This window comes from Apodemus sylvaticus, chromosome 20 (assembly GCF_947179515.1).
Source record: "Apodemus sylvaticus chromosome 20, mApoSyl1.1, whole genome shotgun sequence".
Taxonomy (NCBI): domain Eukaryota; kingdom Metazoa; phylum Chordata; class Mammalia; order Rodentia; family Muridae; genus Apodemus; species Apodemus sylvaticus.
In genome coordinates, this window is record NC_067491.1 from 5,234,642 (window position 1) to 5,249,936 (window position 15,295).

The 15,295-nt window shown below is 46.0% G+C and overlaps 1 protein-coding gene across 1 annotated transcript; it reads right to left on the reverse strand.

The window, feature by feature from the left end:
• Positions 1-698: 698 nt before the first annotated feature.
• LOC127671294 (histone H3.3A-like) lies at positions 699-12,477 on the reverse strand. The gene is made up of 3 exons (XM_052166019.1): positions 12,438-12,477; positions 2,285-2,421; positions 699-998 (listed from the first exon to the last, which is right to left on the reverse strand). The coding sequence occupies exons 1-3, from the start codon at positions 12,475-12,477 to the stop codon at positions 699-701; spliced, it is 477 nt and encodes a 158-aa protein (XP_052021979.1).
• Positions 12,478-15,295: the final 2,818 nt, after the last annotated feature.

The following is a 15,295-nucleotide window of genomic DNA, read 5'->3' on the forward strand; positions in this document are numbered from 1 at the left end:
AGGGGGATTGTTAAATGGCTTGCCCAACTTGCTTTCCTTCTTTTTCTTTTCTTTTCTTTCTTTTTTAGTTTAATGCATTTTAATAGCAAATTTACAGGAATAACACAGAAGACAGACAACATCAAAAACATGTACTTGCACGCAGAACAACTCAGTTAGAAAAGTATAGTGGAATCTACTGAAAGATAAAAATGCTACGAACACCATTTAGTTATTGCCAATAAGAAATTTACTTATTTTTTAAAAAATCCAAATGCTGGCATTGTCCAGAAAATTATAATCGGTTTATTTATAATTGTTATAGAGTTGAACTGTTGAGATGTGTTCACTGACACATTTTGCTTGCATTTATGCTTTACATCTTGCATTTATATAAAAAACTCACAAGGAAACCCCTTCTTGGTGACGCGTGCTCTGCTCTCCTGAGTGTGTTGATCCATCCAGTGACTAATGGGTGATGGATGAATGATTGATTGGGTTACCTGGAAAGTGGGCCTGCTACTAAAACTAGTTTGGTTAGTGATCAGGTTCACAAATGAATGTGGAGAAAATGCCAATGCCCGATTCTGTCCTCTATGTTTCTACTTGCAATCATATACTTAGGTACCTTGGACGCCATGGAAAAAATATCTAACATTCAGATCTGCTGATAACAGGAAGACGAGGATTTTTTTGGGGGGGGGATGAAATGTTTCCCCTCATAGTGGACTCTTAGCATATTCTCCATGTATGTGGCATGCTAGCTGGATATTTTTTGTCATAATTGTTACACGTTTGGCATGGATAACACACAGGTTGGTATCTTCAAAAAGGCCCACCAGACAGGCCTCACTTGCCTCATGCAAAGCGCCAGTAGCTGCACTATGGAAGCGCAGATCTGTTTTGAAGTCCCGAGCAATTTCTCGCACCAGACGCTGAAAGGGGAGCGTGCGAATCAGAAGTTCAGTGGACTCTGACAGCCTGATTTCACGGAGCGTCACAGTACCAGGCCTGTAACCCTAAAGCACCTAAAGAAATGTTCAGCATCCTTAGTTATTAGGGGAATGCAAATCAAAACAACACTGAGATTCCACCTTATACCAGTCAGAATGACTAAGATGAAAAACTCAGGGGACAGCAGATGCTGGAGAGGATGTGGGAAAAAGGAACACTTCTCCATTGTTGGTGGGACTGCAGGCTGGTAAAACCACTCTGGAAATCAGTTTGGCGATTCCTCAGAAAATTAGACATAGTACTACCTGAGGACCCAGCTATACCACTCCTGGGCATATACCCAGAAGATGCTCCTACATGTAATAAGGACACATGCTCCACTATGTTCATTGCTGCCTTATTTATAATAGCCAGAAGCCGGAAAGAACCCAGATGTCCCTCAACAGAGGAATGTATACAGAAACTGTGGTATATTTACACAATGGAGTACTATTCAGCTATTAAAAACAATGAATTTATGAAATTCTTAGGCAAATGGATGGAACTAGAAAGTGTCATCCTGAGTGAGGCAACCCAATCACAAAAGATCACACTAGGTATGCCCTCACAAAAGCTCAAAACAAACAAGTTACAATTCACCCAGCACAGGAAGCTCAAGAAGGAGGAGGATTAAGTGAGGGTGCTTTGGTTCCTCTGAGAAAGGGAACAAAATGCTCACAGGAGCAACAAGGGAGACAAAGTGTGAAGCAGAGACTGAAGTAAAGACCACCCAGAGACTGCCCTACCTGGGAATTCATCCTATAAACAGTCACCAAACCCGGACACTACTATGAACAACAAGAAGTGTATACCAAAAGGAGCATTCCATGGTTGTCTCCAGAGGGGCCCTGCCAGAGCCTTACAAATACAGATGCAGATGCTAGCAACCAATTATTGGACTTGGCATGGGGTCCCCAATGGAGGAGCTGGAGGATGGTCCAGAGGAGCTGAAGGGGTTTACAGCCCCATGGGAAGAACAATGATTTCAGTCACCCAGACGCCCCAAGACTCCCAGGGACTGAACCATCAACCAAGGGGCACACATGGTTCCAGGTAAAAATGTGGCAGAGGAAAGCCTTGTTGGGCATCAGTGGGAGGAATGGTCCTTGGTCAGGTAAAGGCTCAACAGAGGCTCCAACAAAGGGAAACCAAGGGGGGAAGGTGGGAGTGTGTCGGGTGGAGGGGCATATACATGGAGGCGGGGGAGGGAGGAGGGGTTGAGGGTCTTTGGGGAAGGGGGAAATTGGGAAAGGTTTTACCATGGCAATGTAAATGAAGATGATATACAATTAAAAAAAATACATGGAAAAACAAAACGATGAAGTTTCTTCACCCCTCCAGTAGAGGGCGCACTCTTGTGAGCAGCTTTTGTAGCCAGTTGTTTCTTGGATGCATTACCACCGGGGGATTTGCCGGCAGTCTGCTTTGTATGATCCACGATATGGGCGCCTCCTTACTTACTTTGTATGATCCCCATGCCCCCTCCTACAGCTAGAGCTTGGCAAGGGCTTCCTTGTTTACCCCAGGATGACCTGCCAAGGGGCAGCACCACACACAGCTGGGCCCTCCCTTACCAATCATTAATCAAGAAAATGCCCTACAGATCTGCCTACAGGCAATTTGATTTTTTTTCTCAATTGAGGTTCCTTTTCCTAAATAACTCTAGCTCATGCCAAGTTGACAAAAACCAAACCCAAACCAAACCAAACCAAGTAGGACAATGATTTTGTTGTTAGCAACAGACAATGGATAAACATGGAACCTGATCTTCACAGTGAGGGGTGCAAGAGAGGCAGGCAGTCTGAGAAGGAGGTTAAAGGTGGGCAGTAGCTAGAAGTTCTCACCTGTGACATTGTTTTCTACTCAAGTGTTTTCTCACCTTTTTTGCAATAATGGACTCTCTGCCTCTGCCTCTGCCCGTCCGTCCATTGTCCATCCATCCATCCGTCACCCTTCCTGTCTCTCAGACTCTCTCACACGTCTGTTCTGCATGTTTGTGTGTGCATGTAAACATGAGTGGAGGGGAGAAGACAACTTTGAGCGTTGTTCCTCAGGAACCATCTACCCTTTCTTTTGAAACAATGTTTCTGTCTCTCTCTCTCTCTCTCTCTTTTTTTTTTTTTTTTTTTTGATTTTGGGGTTTGGCTTTCTCCAGACAGGGTTTCTCTGTATAGCCCTGGTTGTCCTGGAACTCACTCTGTAGACCAGGCTGGCCTTGAACTCAGAAATCCGCCTGCCCCTGCCTCCCAGAGTGCTGGGATTACAGGCGTGCACCACCACTACCCAGCGTTTCTGTGTCTTATATTGGCCTGGAGCTCATCAAGTGTGCTGACCAGTAAGCCCCAGGTAGTCACCTGTCACCCCCTCGCCAGCACTGGGCTCATGAGCATGAGCTATCACACCCAGAGGTTTTTTTTTTTTAATTTATTTATTTTATGTATATGAGTATACTGTCACTGCACTGATGGTTGTGAGCCATCATGTGGTTGTGGGGAATTGAATTCAGGACCTCTGCTTGCTCTGGCCTGCTTCCTCCAGCCCCGCTTACCCCCACTCAAAGATTGATTTATTACCCTAAGTACACTGTAGCTGTCTTCAGACACACCAAAAGAGGGCGTCAGATCTCATCACAGATGGTTGTGAGCCACCATGTGGTTGCTGGGATTTGAACTCAGGACCTTCAGAAGAGCAGTCAGTGCTCCTAACTGCTAGGCCATCTCTCCAGCCCCACACCCAGATTTTTAATTAATTTTTTTTTCAAGACAGGGTCTCTCTGCACAGCCCTGGCTGTCCAGGAATCACCATGCAGACCAGGCTAGCCTTGAACTCACAGAGACCCACCTGCCTCTGCCTCCTGAGTACTGGAGTTAAAGGTGAGTGCCACTATGCCTGGTTCACCCAGCTTTTTAAACTTTGGGTTCTGGAGTTTGAACTTGGGTCCTCTTGCTGTCCAAACAAGTACTTCACAGGCAGCATCAGCTCCTCAGCCCTGGTGGGTGGATTCTCTTGACTCTACTTCTCTGTTTTTAGTCAGAGCAGACTTCCTTGAGGGAGCTCTCGATTCTCAGGAGCTCCAGATCTCACACCTGTGGGGGTGGGGGATGGGCAAGAACGAGGGACACAGGACAGAGAGGATCTAATGATGAGAAGAGATGAAGAATGGGGCTTCGGCTGGGCAGAAGTAAGGGGTACAGTAGGACCGACCTAGTTCATCGTGGTATTTGTGTCACTGAGGGGAGGTCCTGTCCACCACAACCCTCTTCAGTGTCTTCTCAGCCACCCTGAGGTAATAATACAAGCGGCACTTCAGGGTAAGAGTGCTGATCGTATAACATCATCGACTGCAGGCTATGCCCTGTTCTGTGTACTTTACTCATTATTAACTCTTTTAATCTTTATAATAACCCCGTGAAATTGATACTGTTATTACCCTTGATTTCTGTGAGAGAAAAATGAAGCGCAGAGCGGTTAATACTCTGCTCAAGGTCACAGTGAATAAATGACAGAGAGACTTAACCCCAGGAAGTCTTCTTCCGTGACTGTAATGTTAAGGTCTCCCTTGACAGGCGAGTGTGGCTTGCTCTGCAGAAGTGGTTGCAAGTGTTTAGTCATGTAATCCTTCCTAATTGCCTCTCACTCCCGCCTCCTGTGATGTCTGAGCTCCACTCTCTTCACCACTGCTCTCAGCCTACTTCCTTCTCTAAATACCCGACTAACATGCTGGATGCTGGCCCAGGCATCAGATGACTTTAGCAAGGGCAAGGGAAATTGTGTTGTGTGTGGGAAAGGACAACAGTTTCCTCTCCCCATAAACTGGCTCCATATTGTACAGAAGAGAAGGTGCTAATCCTGGACTGTGAGTTCCAGTCCCATTCTCTCTGTCTCTGTCTGTCTCTCTCGTTGTCTCTCTGTCTCTGTCTGTCTGTCTGTCTCTCTCTCTGTCTGTGTGTACGCACACGTGCACATACATGTGGAGTCCAAAGGTTGATGTCCACTATCTTCTTTCATTACTCATTTGAAATAGAGTTTCTCACTGGACCAGGGCACTCACTGGATTGCCTGGAGCTCTGGAGAGCTGCCTGTTCCTGTCCACCCGAGTTTAGGTTACAGACCTAGGCATGCAGCCCTATCCAGCTTTTGATGTGGGCGTGGAGGGTCTGAATTCAGGCTTATGCACCTGCCTAAACTGAGCTGTCTCCCCTCTTCTTTTACAAAGTTTTTCTGTGATGTATTGTAGCACGTGCACTCTACCATCGCCTGCTGGGGAGACACTGCTATTCCTATTTCGCTGGGAAAAGCACTGTCTCAGGAGGAATTAATAACTTGACCAAGAGCACACAGAATCTTGACGCAGGTTTCTGGATTTCAACTCTCATATCTGATTGCAACAGCATGTGTCAGAGTTATGAGCAAAGTCCTGGAACAGGGAGGTAAGATCCATTAAAAAGCACTCAAATTAACTGGGTGTGGCAACTCACACCTATAATCATAGCACCTGGGAGGCCAAGGCAGGAGGTTTGCCTTAGGGTTGAGGCCAGCCTGGGTTACACAGTGAGTTTCAGGCTAGCATGGGCTACAGAGTGAGACTCTGTCTCATAAAACAAACAGCAGACTACCAAAAAGATCTAGTGTGAAATCAATTTCTTCAATAAGACATGGATGCTGTATATGAAGGCTTGATTAAGCTATGATGCTCTGTAACGCATATAATATATAACACAGGACAGCTCATACTTATATACAGCACATAGTCGCAGCCACATCCCACAGAGAACAACTAAATACAATTACATCTCTTCCTGGATCCAAAGCACGGTTCTCTTAACACACAATAAGAGCAAAACTCGTGGGCAGAGGTTATAGCTCGGTGATAGAAAACTTTTCCGTCATGTGCAAGGTGCGAGGTTCAACACTAAGTCCAGGGCAGGAGCCAAATTACTATTTGACACCTCTTTGTTATTAGGAACATTGGTGCCTTCTCCTTGAGGGGCTGTTTGGAATACAGGGGCGGGGCATGCAGATTAGGAGAAAATAAAGCAACATTATATCTAGTTCTCTCAGTTGGGCTTCGGTCTCTGGACAGCTACAGTGCTTGCTTTCATTGTCTTGGTGGCATTCACAGTAACCACCTCACAGCCGGCAGCTCCAAGCCTTACCCATTCAGGCGTCTGTCCAGCAGGGTCCCAAAGGCTGGGTTGCATCTCACCATTAAATCATCAGCGTCTCCGAGATGGCTCTCAGGCACCTGCCTCAACATCTCGACACCCAATGCGCTAGACTGCCATTTTGGGCTGTTTCTCCATCACTATGAGATCCACAAATGGGCCGGTGAGGCTGCTCAGTGGGTAAATGCATTTCCACCAAACATTCAGATCTGGGTTTAATATCTGAGACCCACATGATAGAAGGAGAAAACTGATGCCTGGAAGTTATCTTCTGGCCCCCGAGAGTGCCCCAGTATGTGTGCGTGTGCACATGTACACATGCGTGTAAGCATACCCAATAAATAAATTGTTTTTAATTTTAAGGAAGTAAAGATAAAAAATTTAGATCTTTCCTTTCCAGCAAAATTAAAAAGAATTACTATCAGAAAGATTTGTCACCGCTCCTCATGTACGAAGTCTTCTGGTGGATTGTCAGCGCCTCATGTACAAAGCCTTTTGATAGGTTGTCAGCTCCTCTGATAGGCTGCCAGTTAGCTCTGCATGTACAAAGCCTTCTGATAGTCTGTCAGTCAGCTCCTCATGTACAAAGTCCTTTGATAGGTTGTCAGTCCCTCATGTACAAAGCCTTCTGATAGGTTGTCGGCGCCTCATACATAGCCCTCTGATAAGCTGTCAGTTAGCTCTGCATGTACAAAGCCCTCTGATAAGCTGTCAGTCAGTTCCTCATGTACAAAGCCCTCTGATAGGCTGTCAGTCAGCTCTGCATGTACAAAGCCCTCTGATAGGCTGTCAGTCAGCTCTGCATGTACAAAGCCCTCTGATAGGCTGTCAGTTCCTCATGTACAAAGCCTTCTGATAGGTTGTCACTAGGGTCTCAGTTCTGCCTCCGAAATTATTTGCAGCCCATTTTCACTCCTGAACCACATGAGAAATTCCAAAGGGAACATTTTGCTTGCCATTGCGAGTTTGCCAGGAATACCCTGTGTTTGAGCGCAGAGGCAATGAGCAGTCTGCCCGTGTGCAGAAGTCTCTCACAAGCTGGCCAGGCAGGAGCGGCCGCTTTGGGGCACCCGGGCTCTCACTTTTTCCTTCCACCTTGAGGTTGGGGAGAGTCTGGGAATCTGCTGAGGTTTCCAAGGGGCCTCATAATCCCCAGGAAAGAGAAGGCCCTGGAGGGGCAGGGGCTCCTAAGGAATGAGCTGGAAGAAGGACTCAAGAAAAGTTATGAGGGGAGGCATTGTGGGAACGGAAGTGAGCCCATTACTCCCTGCTGGCCTTAAATGGTTGGACAATGAAGAAATAAAGCAGGGTGTGTGGTAGAGAACGGTGCTCTAGAACTCAGAGTCTGCTCTGCTCCTGCTTGTAGGGTAGCTAATGATACTCTCTGGGCCTAGGCTCTTTGTCATCAAAGCTAGATCATTAACCCCTCCTGGCGGGAGGTGAGGACTCTGGGAGGACTTGCTGTTGTAGAGTGTCAGGACTTCAGTCTCCACAGGGCTAGAGGGCTCACTACACTCATCAACTCTGTAAACACATGCCGGTCTCTTAACAACCCCGAGCCTTGGTTTCCTCCTCTGTAAGTTAGGACCAACGCCCTGGTACTTGTTGCAGAGATTTTAAAAAAAAAATTTTTTTTTTTTAACATGGGTTGTGTGAAAAACAACTTGGTGCTTGAGACAGTCTCTGTCCAACAAATGCTAATTATTATTTAATTCTCTAATTGTGGCATGTCTCTTATTAGCTCTGGACATGCTCATCTCCCTAGGTTATTCCAACTCATCCACTCTGTGTAGAAAGTGACCTGCTTCCTGAGGGTGAGCAGGCACAAAGCAAACGTGGAAGGACTACGGAGGAAGGATCAGTGCCCCAGGGGGACAAGGGAATCTTCTAGAATGACAGAATCAGCCTGCATCCCCATAGGTGCTGTCGCTAAGTGTTTTTATATTGCAAGACTTGGGTCCTGGGGTGTAGCTCAGTGCTGGAACATGAGTGCAAGGCTCTGGATTTGATCCCCAGGACTAACAAAACCCCCAAAAAACCCAAACAACATCAAACCCCCTAAATCCTCACTAAATTGTATACTTAAATGAATATATTTGTTTGTATGTAATTATTTTTCTGTGTGGAATGTTTTGTATGAAAATGTCACAGTGAAACCTATTATGTTGCACAACAAATCAAGGGAAATAGATAAATTAATTTAAATATACAAAATGTAAATAAGATTACATTACTCCCTGCTTTAAAAGATTGGGAGGTGCAGTGATGAGAATGCTGTGATGAAAAGTGCCGAGTAAGAGAGGAAAGTGCCGAGTAAGAGAGGAAAGCGCTGAGTAAGGGAGGAAAGTGCCGAGTAAGGGAGGAAAGTGCTGAGTAAGAGAGGAAAGCGCTGAGTAAGGGAGGAAAGTGCCGAGTAAGGGAGGAAAGTGCTGAGTAAGAGAGGAAAGTGCTGAGTAAGAGAGGAAAGTGCCGAGTAAGGGAGGAAAGTGCTGAGTAAGAGAGGAAAGCGCTGAGTAAGAGAGGAAAGTGCTGAGTAAGAGAGGAAAGCGCTGAGTAAGAGAGGAAAGTGCTGAGTAAGTCTCGAAAATGCTGAGTAAGTGAACTCTTTTTTTTTTTTTTTGGTTTTTTTCAAGACAGGGTTTCTCTGTGTAGCCCTGGCTGTCCTGGAACTCACTCTGTAGACCAGGCTGGCCTCGAACTCAGAAATCTGCCTGCTTCTGCCTCCCAGAGTGCTGGGATTACAGGCGTGTGCCACCGCCACCCAACGTAAGTGAACTTTTAAGACAGGAACACAGAGGAGCACTTATAGGGAGGAGTAAGGATAGCGGGTGAGAATGACGTAAAATGCACTTCAAACACGTGTGAAAATGTCAAAGAACAAAGTTAATTAGTAAAAACTGAGTAAATTGGTAATTAGTAAAAAGTCTGAGGAAGGGTTAACTAGCACTAAGGGCCTTTGAAAAAGCCATATGGAATCCTACTGCTGTAAATGCTTCTTAATATACATTTATAATATTTATTGTATTATATATAATCAAAAGCCTTTAAGTGAAGTTACTTTATATGGGGAGAATGTAATGGTTTGTGTGGGACTGTGAAAGGCAGCCTGTTTTCTGATAGAGCTAGGTTTAAACCCCAGAGCCCCACCAGATAATTCTGGAAGGGACAGAAGGCCAGTTTGCCATGCTCTCAAGCACCAGGCTCCTGATACGAGGCCCTCAAACTCCATAATTCTTTGGCCATCAGTCACTTAGGGCAATGCCCCAAGCTCCTAGTATTCTGTCTGGACTCCACCCCCATGGTTACCTAGCAACAACCAGGTATGCTCCTCCCCATGGTGACCTAGCAACAGCAGGTATGCTCCTCCCCATGGTTATCTGGCAATAGCCAGGTAGGCTGGCCCCCTATAAAAGAGGCTGTTTGTCCCCTCCTCCCTCTCTTGTTCTCTCTTATTCTCTTGTGCCTCCTCCCCCCCCCATTCTCTCCCTCCCCGTGCCCCTCCCCCCACCTCCATCTCTCCACATGACCATGGCCGGCCTCTACTTTTCACTCATCACAACTCTCTGCCAACAATAGATGCTTTAAGGCCATGGACTGCCTCTTCTCATCTGGACCCGCTGGGCTGGAGCAGTGGAGCAGGTCTTCCTCTCCAAAGACACATCTAATCTCCTGGAGGGAAACCTCTCTGTTCCTCCAGCCATGGTCACTGCCCAGCCAAGGTGCCACCCCAGACAAGCTAAGGACACTCATCCCTGAAGGAACCAGCCAGAGCTTCTCCTTCCCGTCTCTCCCCGTTGACCCCGGGTGAGATCCAGCCCCGCATGCCTCCACCTTGTTCTTAGCCCCTCCTTGACATCCAGCGGTGTCTGTGGTGTTCAGGAGTGAGAGCCTGTGTCCTCAACCTCTGTGAGGCCCGGGGATTCATGAGCTTGGCTCTGCTGGTTCCCTGGGGATCCCAGACTGCCCTTCCACACCCTGGAGCAGGGTCCTGTGGCTTCTCACACCCCGATGCCCACCCGGCAGCAGTGGTGTGTGTGTGTGTGTGTGTGTGTTTAGTCCAACTCCTTGCGTCCATCTTTGCCCAGTGGCCAGAGCCCTGGCCAGACGTGGGCCACCACTCTTAACCCACAGGTTTGTATATGCTTGGCCCAGGGAGTGACACTATTAGGAAGTGCAGTCTTGTTGGAGTGGGTGTGTCACTGTGGGTGTGGGCTTTAAGACCCTCATCCTAGCTGCCTGGAAGTGAGTCTTTTTCTAGCAGCCTCTAGATGAAGATGTAGAACTCTCAGTTCCTCCTGCACCATGCCTGCCTGGATGCTGCCATGCTCCCGTCCTGATGTTAAAGAACTGAACCTCTGGACCTATAAGCCAGCCCCAATTAAATACTGTCCTTCTAAGGAGTTGCCTTGGTCATGGTGTTTCTTCACAGCAATAAAACCCTAAGACAGAGGACAATGCCTCAACTAGACACTAGACATTACCAAATAAAACCTCCAGTATCCAGTATGGGTTATCACTTTTTGAGTTGTTGGCCAGTAGGTTCCCACAGAACCCCTCCCCAAACATTACAAGCTAGTGGCAATGCTATTGGTCACCTCCAGAACCTGATGGCAAGACCCTGTTGCTGAATACACCACCTACTTGAGTCACAGAACATGGAGAAATCTATGTGGTACCTGTTGGCTAGCATTCACAGTGATGGAAAGGGCTGTGCAGGTGACCAGGGGAGAAGAGTCAGCACCAAATCTCACCCATCTCTGAGCACTACAGGTTATAACAGCCTGCCTGGTGAGATATGCCCCCTGATGAAATCGTGGCACAAATGTCATTTTCAAACGGGCTTGAAGGCCTGCATATCTGGCACTGTCAATGAGACCACTTATCTGTGACTAGATAGGTCATGGCCCCTAGGGGAAATCTGCTACTACTATTCTGCTAAGTGAATAAAGGCAATAAAGCATCTCTTAAGAACTTATTGCGATGATCATAAATCAGTGCATCATTCAATCCCTGTCTTCCTTCAGGAGAAGACAATTAACAGAAACTCACAACTGGTCAATATACAGAGAAAAGACATTGAAATGCTCAGCCCTCCAAGGCTCAGGGAAGGAAGGGAAGGCAGAAAGTTTTAAGAGCCAGAGGTGTAGACAACTTCGAGAAACCTTTCTAGAGAGCAGGGTAGGTGCACATATGAACTAACAGAGCTTGTGAGAGTGGGCACAAGACCTGCACAAGCTCAAGCCAGACGAATGTGGGGGGAGGGGAAGTGGGCGTGACTCGCTGAGGAACTGTTGGCATCTGATCACTGCTGGGACAGAGTCAGTTTCCTTCAAGGAGTGACATCTGGTATATTGGCCAGTCTCCAGGGCAAGTCCTATCCCACGAGTAGTCTGCCAACACAAACTGAATTCATGCTTTGTTTTAAGATAGAGAAAGAATATGAAGTTGGGTAGGGAGATGGACAGGGATGATCTGGGAGGAACCGAGGGATAAGGTGAGTATGGTAGAAATACATTGTATGACATTCTCAAGGAGTAGATAAAAACATTAATTTTTTCAGAGACAGGGCCTCACAATGTAGCTGTCTGTTCTATATTCACTATGTAGACCAGGCTAGCCTTGAACTCCCAGAGAGCTACCAGCCTCTGACTTCTGACTTTTTAGGACTAAATACATGAAGCCTGGGCCACTATACCTAGACTAAAAAAATGTTTAAAAGAAATAATTTTTTAAATAGACAAAGCCTGTTATTTTGTATTCTGATTTAACAATTAATAAAAGTTATACTAACCACCAGGAAGAAGAAAGGCGACTACTTAAAACTAGAAAAATAGCTACAAAAAAGATCATAGTCCTAACGTGAGAGGAAGTAAATATAACATTGAAGCAGGCAAGTGTCACAAAGTTCACAAACTCAAAAAAATACTTCAACTACTATGAGGTGGATAGGTCTCTTTTCCAGCACTGCTTGGTCCTGAGAACTTGTGTGGGGCATGAGAAAGAAGAAAAGGGACAGAGACAGAAGTACAGAAAAGCTGGTGTTGGACGGGAGTGGCACCTGCAACTATGTAGCAACTCCAGAATGGAAGCCATTTACTTTGTAGAGCACAGGGAGCTAGCTGTTAGCTCGTCTGGATGGACATCTTTGTAGGGGAGCAGTCTCAGACTGTAAACCTCGGGAGAGGGAAGCTGAGGTCCCTAGATTTTGCACAAGCTTTCAATATCCATGTGGACCAGAGTAAGGCTTTTCCTAGTCCCACGGCTCTTAGGCATTGGTCCCCATCAATTATGCATGTTCACCTGGGACGTCGTCCACACCTTTCACATTCATTGGAGGCATCCTCTGATCCCCACAGAGGGGTAGCTAGCTCTTAAACCAAAACACTGAACTGTTTTTTTTTTTTTTTTTTTTTTTTTTTTTTCTTGCTCAAGTGCTTGAGATTGAGCCCTGGATTGCTTGCACGCTAGGCAGGTGCTCTACCACTAAGCTACATCCTCAGCTTCTACAATGAAATCTCCCTCCCACCTACACAAGGTGCCCAGATGTTGGCTGCAGCTGTGCATATTTCCTCTGCTGGGTCACTCCTGCTGCCTTCCTGCAGTGTAGAGTGGGACATAGGAATATTTTCCGACGTTACCCAGGCTGCCACATACCTGAACAGGTGCATTCAGCAAGTGGTGATTCTCTCTAGGCTGGGCACTTCCCAAAGTGCTTTCAGAAACTCCCCCAGAAGCCTTAACCCTCTTCTCTTACCAGCCATGTCTTTGGAGGAAGGACAGCTTCATGGAGATAAGGACTTGCCCAGAAGTAACATTATGTGTACTTCATTTTCCAAAGTCTATATTTTCTCTAACAACCTCAGAGCTGGGGAAAATAAAAGCGGAGGAAGGGAATCTCTGTGTTCTGTCAAATATCTCTCCCTAAGTAAAGTCTCACTTTAGCTGTGTACTTGAGTGGGGGAATGGAAAGGAGTCTGGGTGAGTCTATACACGAACATCTCACATTATTGCCTAACAGTTTCCTTACAGTGCAATTTTTTTTGTGTCATTTGCAACAGGGTCTCATGTGATCCAAGCTGGCCTCAAACACATGTAACAGAGGTGACTTAAAACTCCAGTTCCTCTTGTCTCTACCTTCTCAGAGCTGTGATGAAAGGTCTGCACCATTACCCAGGCCTGAATTTGGTGCTAGGAATAGAAGTTAGCAGACTGTAGTGGATTATATAGCATGTCCCTTTCCTGGCCCAGGTGTATCTTCATGACAATTCCTAGAAACCTTGGCAGTTGCCTTATTTGCAAAGAGTTTGTAGAAACAACTATCTTCAACCTCAGTCAGAAGCTGATGAAACACAAATTAAAGTCATTTTGATTTTTAAATAATCATATTTGACCTTTATTGCACAAACAGGTAGCAACATTTTAAACATTCTAGTTACTTATTTAATCACTGTTATTGTCAGGACAGGTGGCACATGTTTGTAGTCATAGCACCGTGGGTGCAGAGGCAGGAGAATCATGAGTTTGAGGGAATATTGAAAATTATAGCAAGTTCAAGGCCAGCCTGAGCTTCTGAGTAAGTTAAATGAAAATCTAAGGGTGGGGCAGATAGCTCAGTGGTGAGTGCCTGCCTAGAATCCTCAGGCTCTGGGTTCGATACTCAGAATACCAACCTGATCGAAAAAGTACTTTTTCATCAAAATCTCATATAGCCCAGAAGTTTGTAGCTATTTTTAAGATATGAATTATTTTAGTTCTATGACTTATTTGAAGATGTTACAAACAGTTCATCTCCTGCTGCTGGAAAAGGGATCTGTTTGTTTGGCCTTTGGGAAAATGATGTCCCAAAATAGTCTCTTTCTGAGCCTGGTGGTTGCTTCTCCTGCAGAACTATCACTGGCTCCCAGGTGCACAGGAGCATTTAGGTCCTTGGTACACAATTCATAGTTCTGGGCTCTGCTTTAGGTCTACTGAATCATGATTTTCTAACATTGGGCTTCCTATTTTTGTTTGTTTCCTGGGGTTTGTTTCTTGAGACAGTGTCTCATTTTGTAATCTCATCTCACAAAAATCCTCCTGTGTCAGCCCCATAAGTGTTAGGATTACGGGAATGAGACACCATGCCCAGCTTCCGTATGCATTCACTTTTTAAAGATTTATCTTATTTTATGTGTATGTGTGTTTTTGCCTGCATGTATCACTACAGATTACATGTATGCTTGGTACCTGTGGAGGTCAGGAAAGGGCATCAGATCCCCTGGAACTGGAATTGCGGAGGCTGTGAGACACTGTGTGTATACTGGGAATCTAGCCCAGAGTCTGTGAGACACAAATGCACCTCACCCTTGAGCCATCTCTCCAGCTTCTTAAGTAACTGAGGGACCCTGATAAACATTGGCGTTTTGGAACTATTGAACTCCAGGGTCCTTCACATTTCCTTTTTCTGATTTTCGTCCCTTTGGTCACTGTCCTATCTCTGCTGCTAGCTATTGTAACAAAGTAAAACACAAGATAAACAATAATAAAAAAATCAGTTCATGATTTCATCATCCTCACATACCCCCAGAGCTTTGGTGCTGGTAGGCAGTAAGTGCTCAATAAATACTTGAAACATTCATTCATCAATGATTAAAGAAGCGAGTGTTATATGGATCCCCAGTCACCTACAGATAGAGAAATGCAAACAAATGCAAAATAAATGAAAATTATTTTAAACTTTCTCTGACTACGCTCTGGCAGTTCTTGCTGCCATGTTACATATTTCATATATACACAAACCAGCGTCTGCTTAGAGAGCTGTGGGGAGGGGGCTGAGATTCTCCTGTGGGCTGGATTGTCCCAGGGTGTTTTACAGAGATGGTGACAGCTTGTCGTTCAATAGAAGCCAGCTTTCTTCTCCTTGACCTTTCCAGGGTCAGGTCCACTAGTACCTGCTTTGGTGAGAGGTGTCTTGGGGCCTATGATGAAACTCTCTAAATCAGCAGGGGTCACATCAGGTTTCTGGAGACCCCAGCAGACGGGAGGAGCCGTCAGCCTGCAGCAGGAGTGAGGCAAGCATGCTGTCCTCTGCCCACGAAGGAGATGATAACATCTCTCGCGATCCCCACAGTCCTTGTGCCCTCTCCCCTATGCCCCACTGGCTGCCCCTTGAGCTCCATAGC

What these genes read in the sequence shown, in the direction of transcription:
- LOC127671294 (XM_052166019.1), bottom strand. Translation starts at nt 12,477, where the DNA reads ATGCCTCCAATGAATGTGAAAGGTGTGGACGACGTCCCAG. An exon ending in AGGTGTGGACGACGTCCCAG is followed by an intron (nt 2,422 to 12,437) that starts GTGAACATGCAT and finishes GTAAGTAAGGAG; the next exon opens with GCGCCCATATCGTGGATCAT. An exon ending in TGAAGAAACTTCATCGTTTT is followed by an intron (nt 999 to 2,284) that starts GTTTTTCCATGT and finishes TAGGTGCTTTAG; the next exon opens with GGTTACAGGCCTGGTACTGT.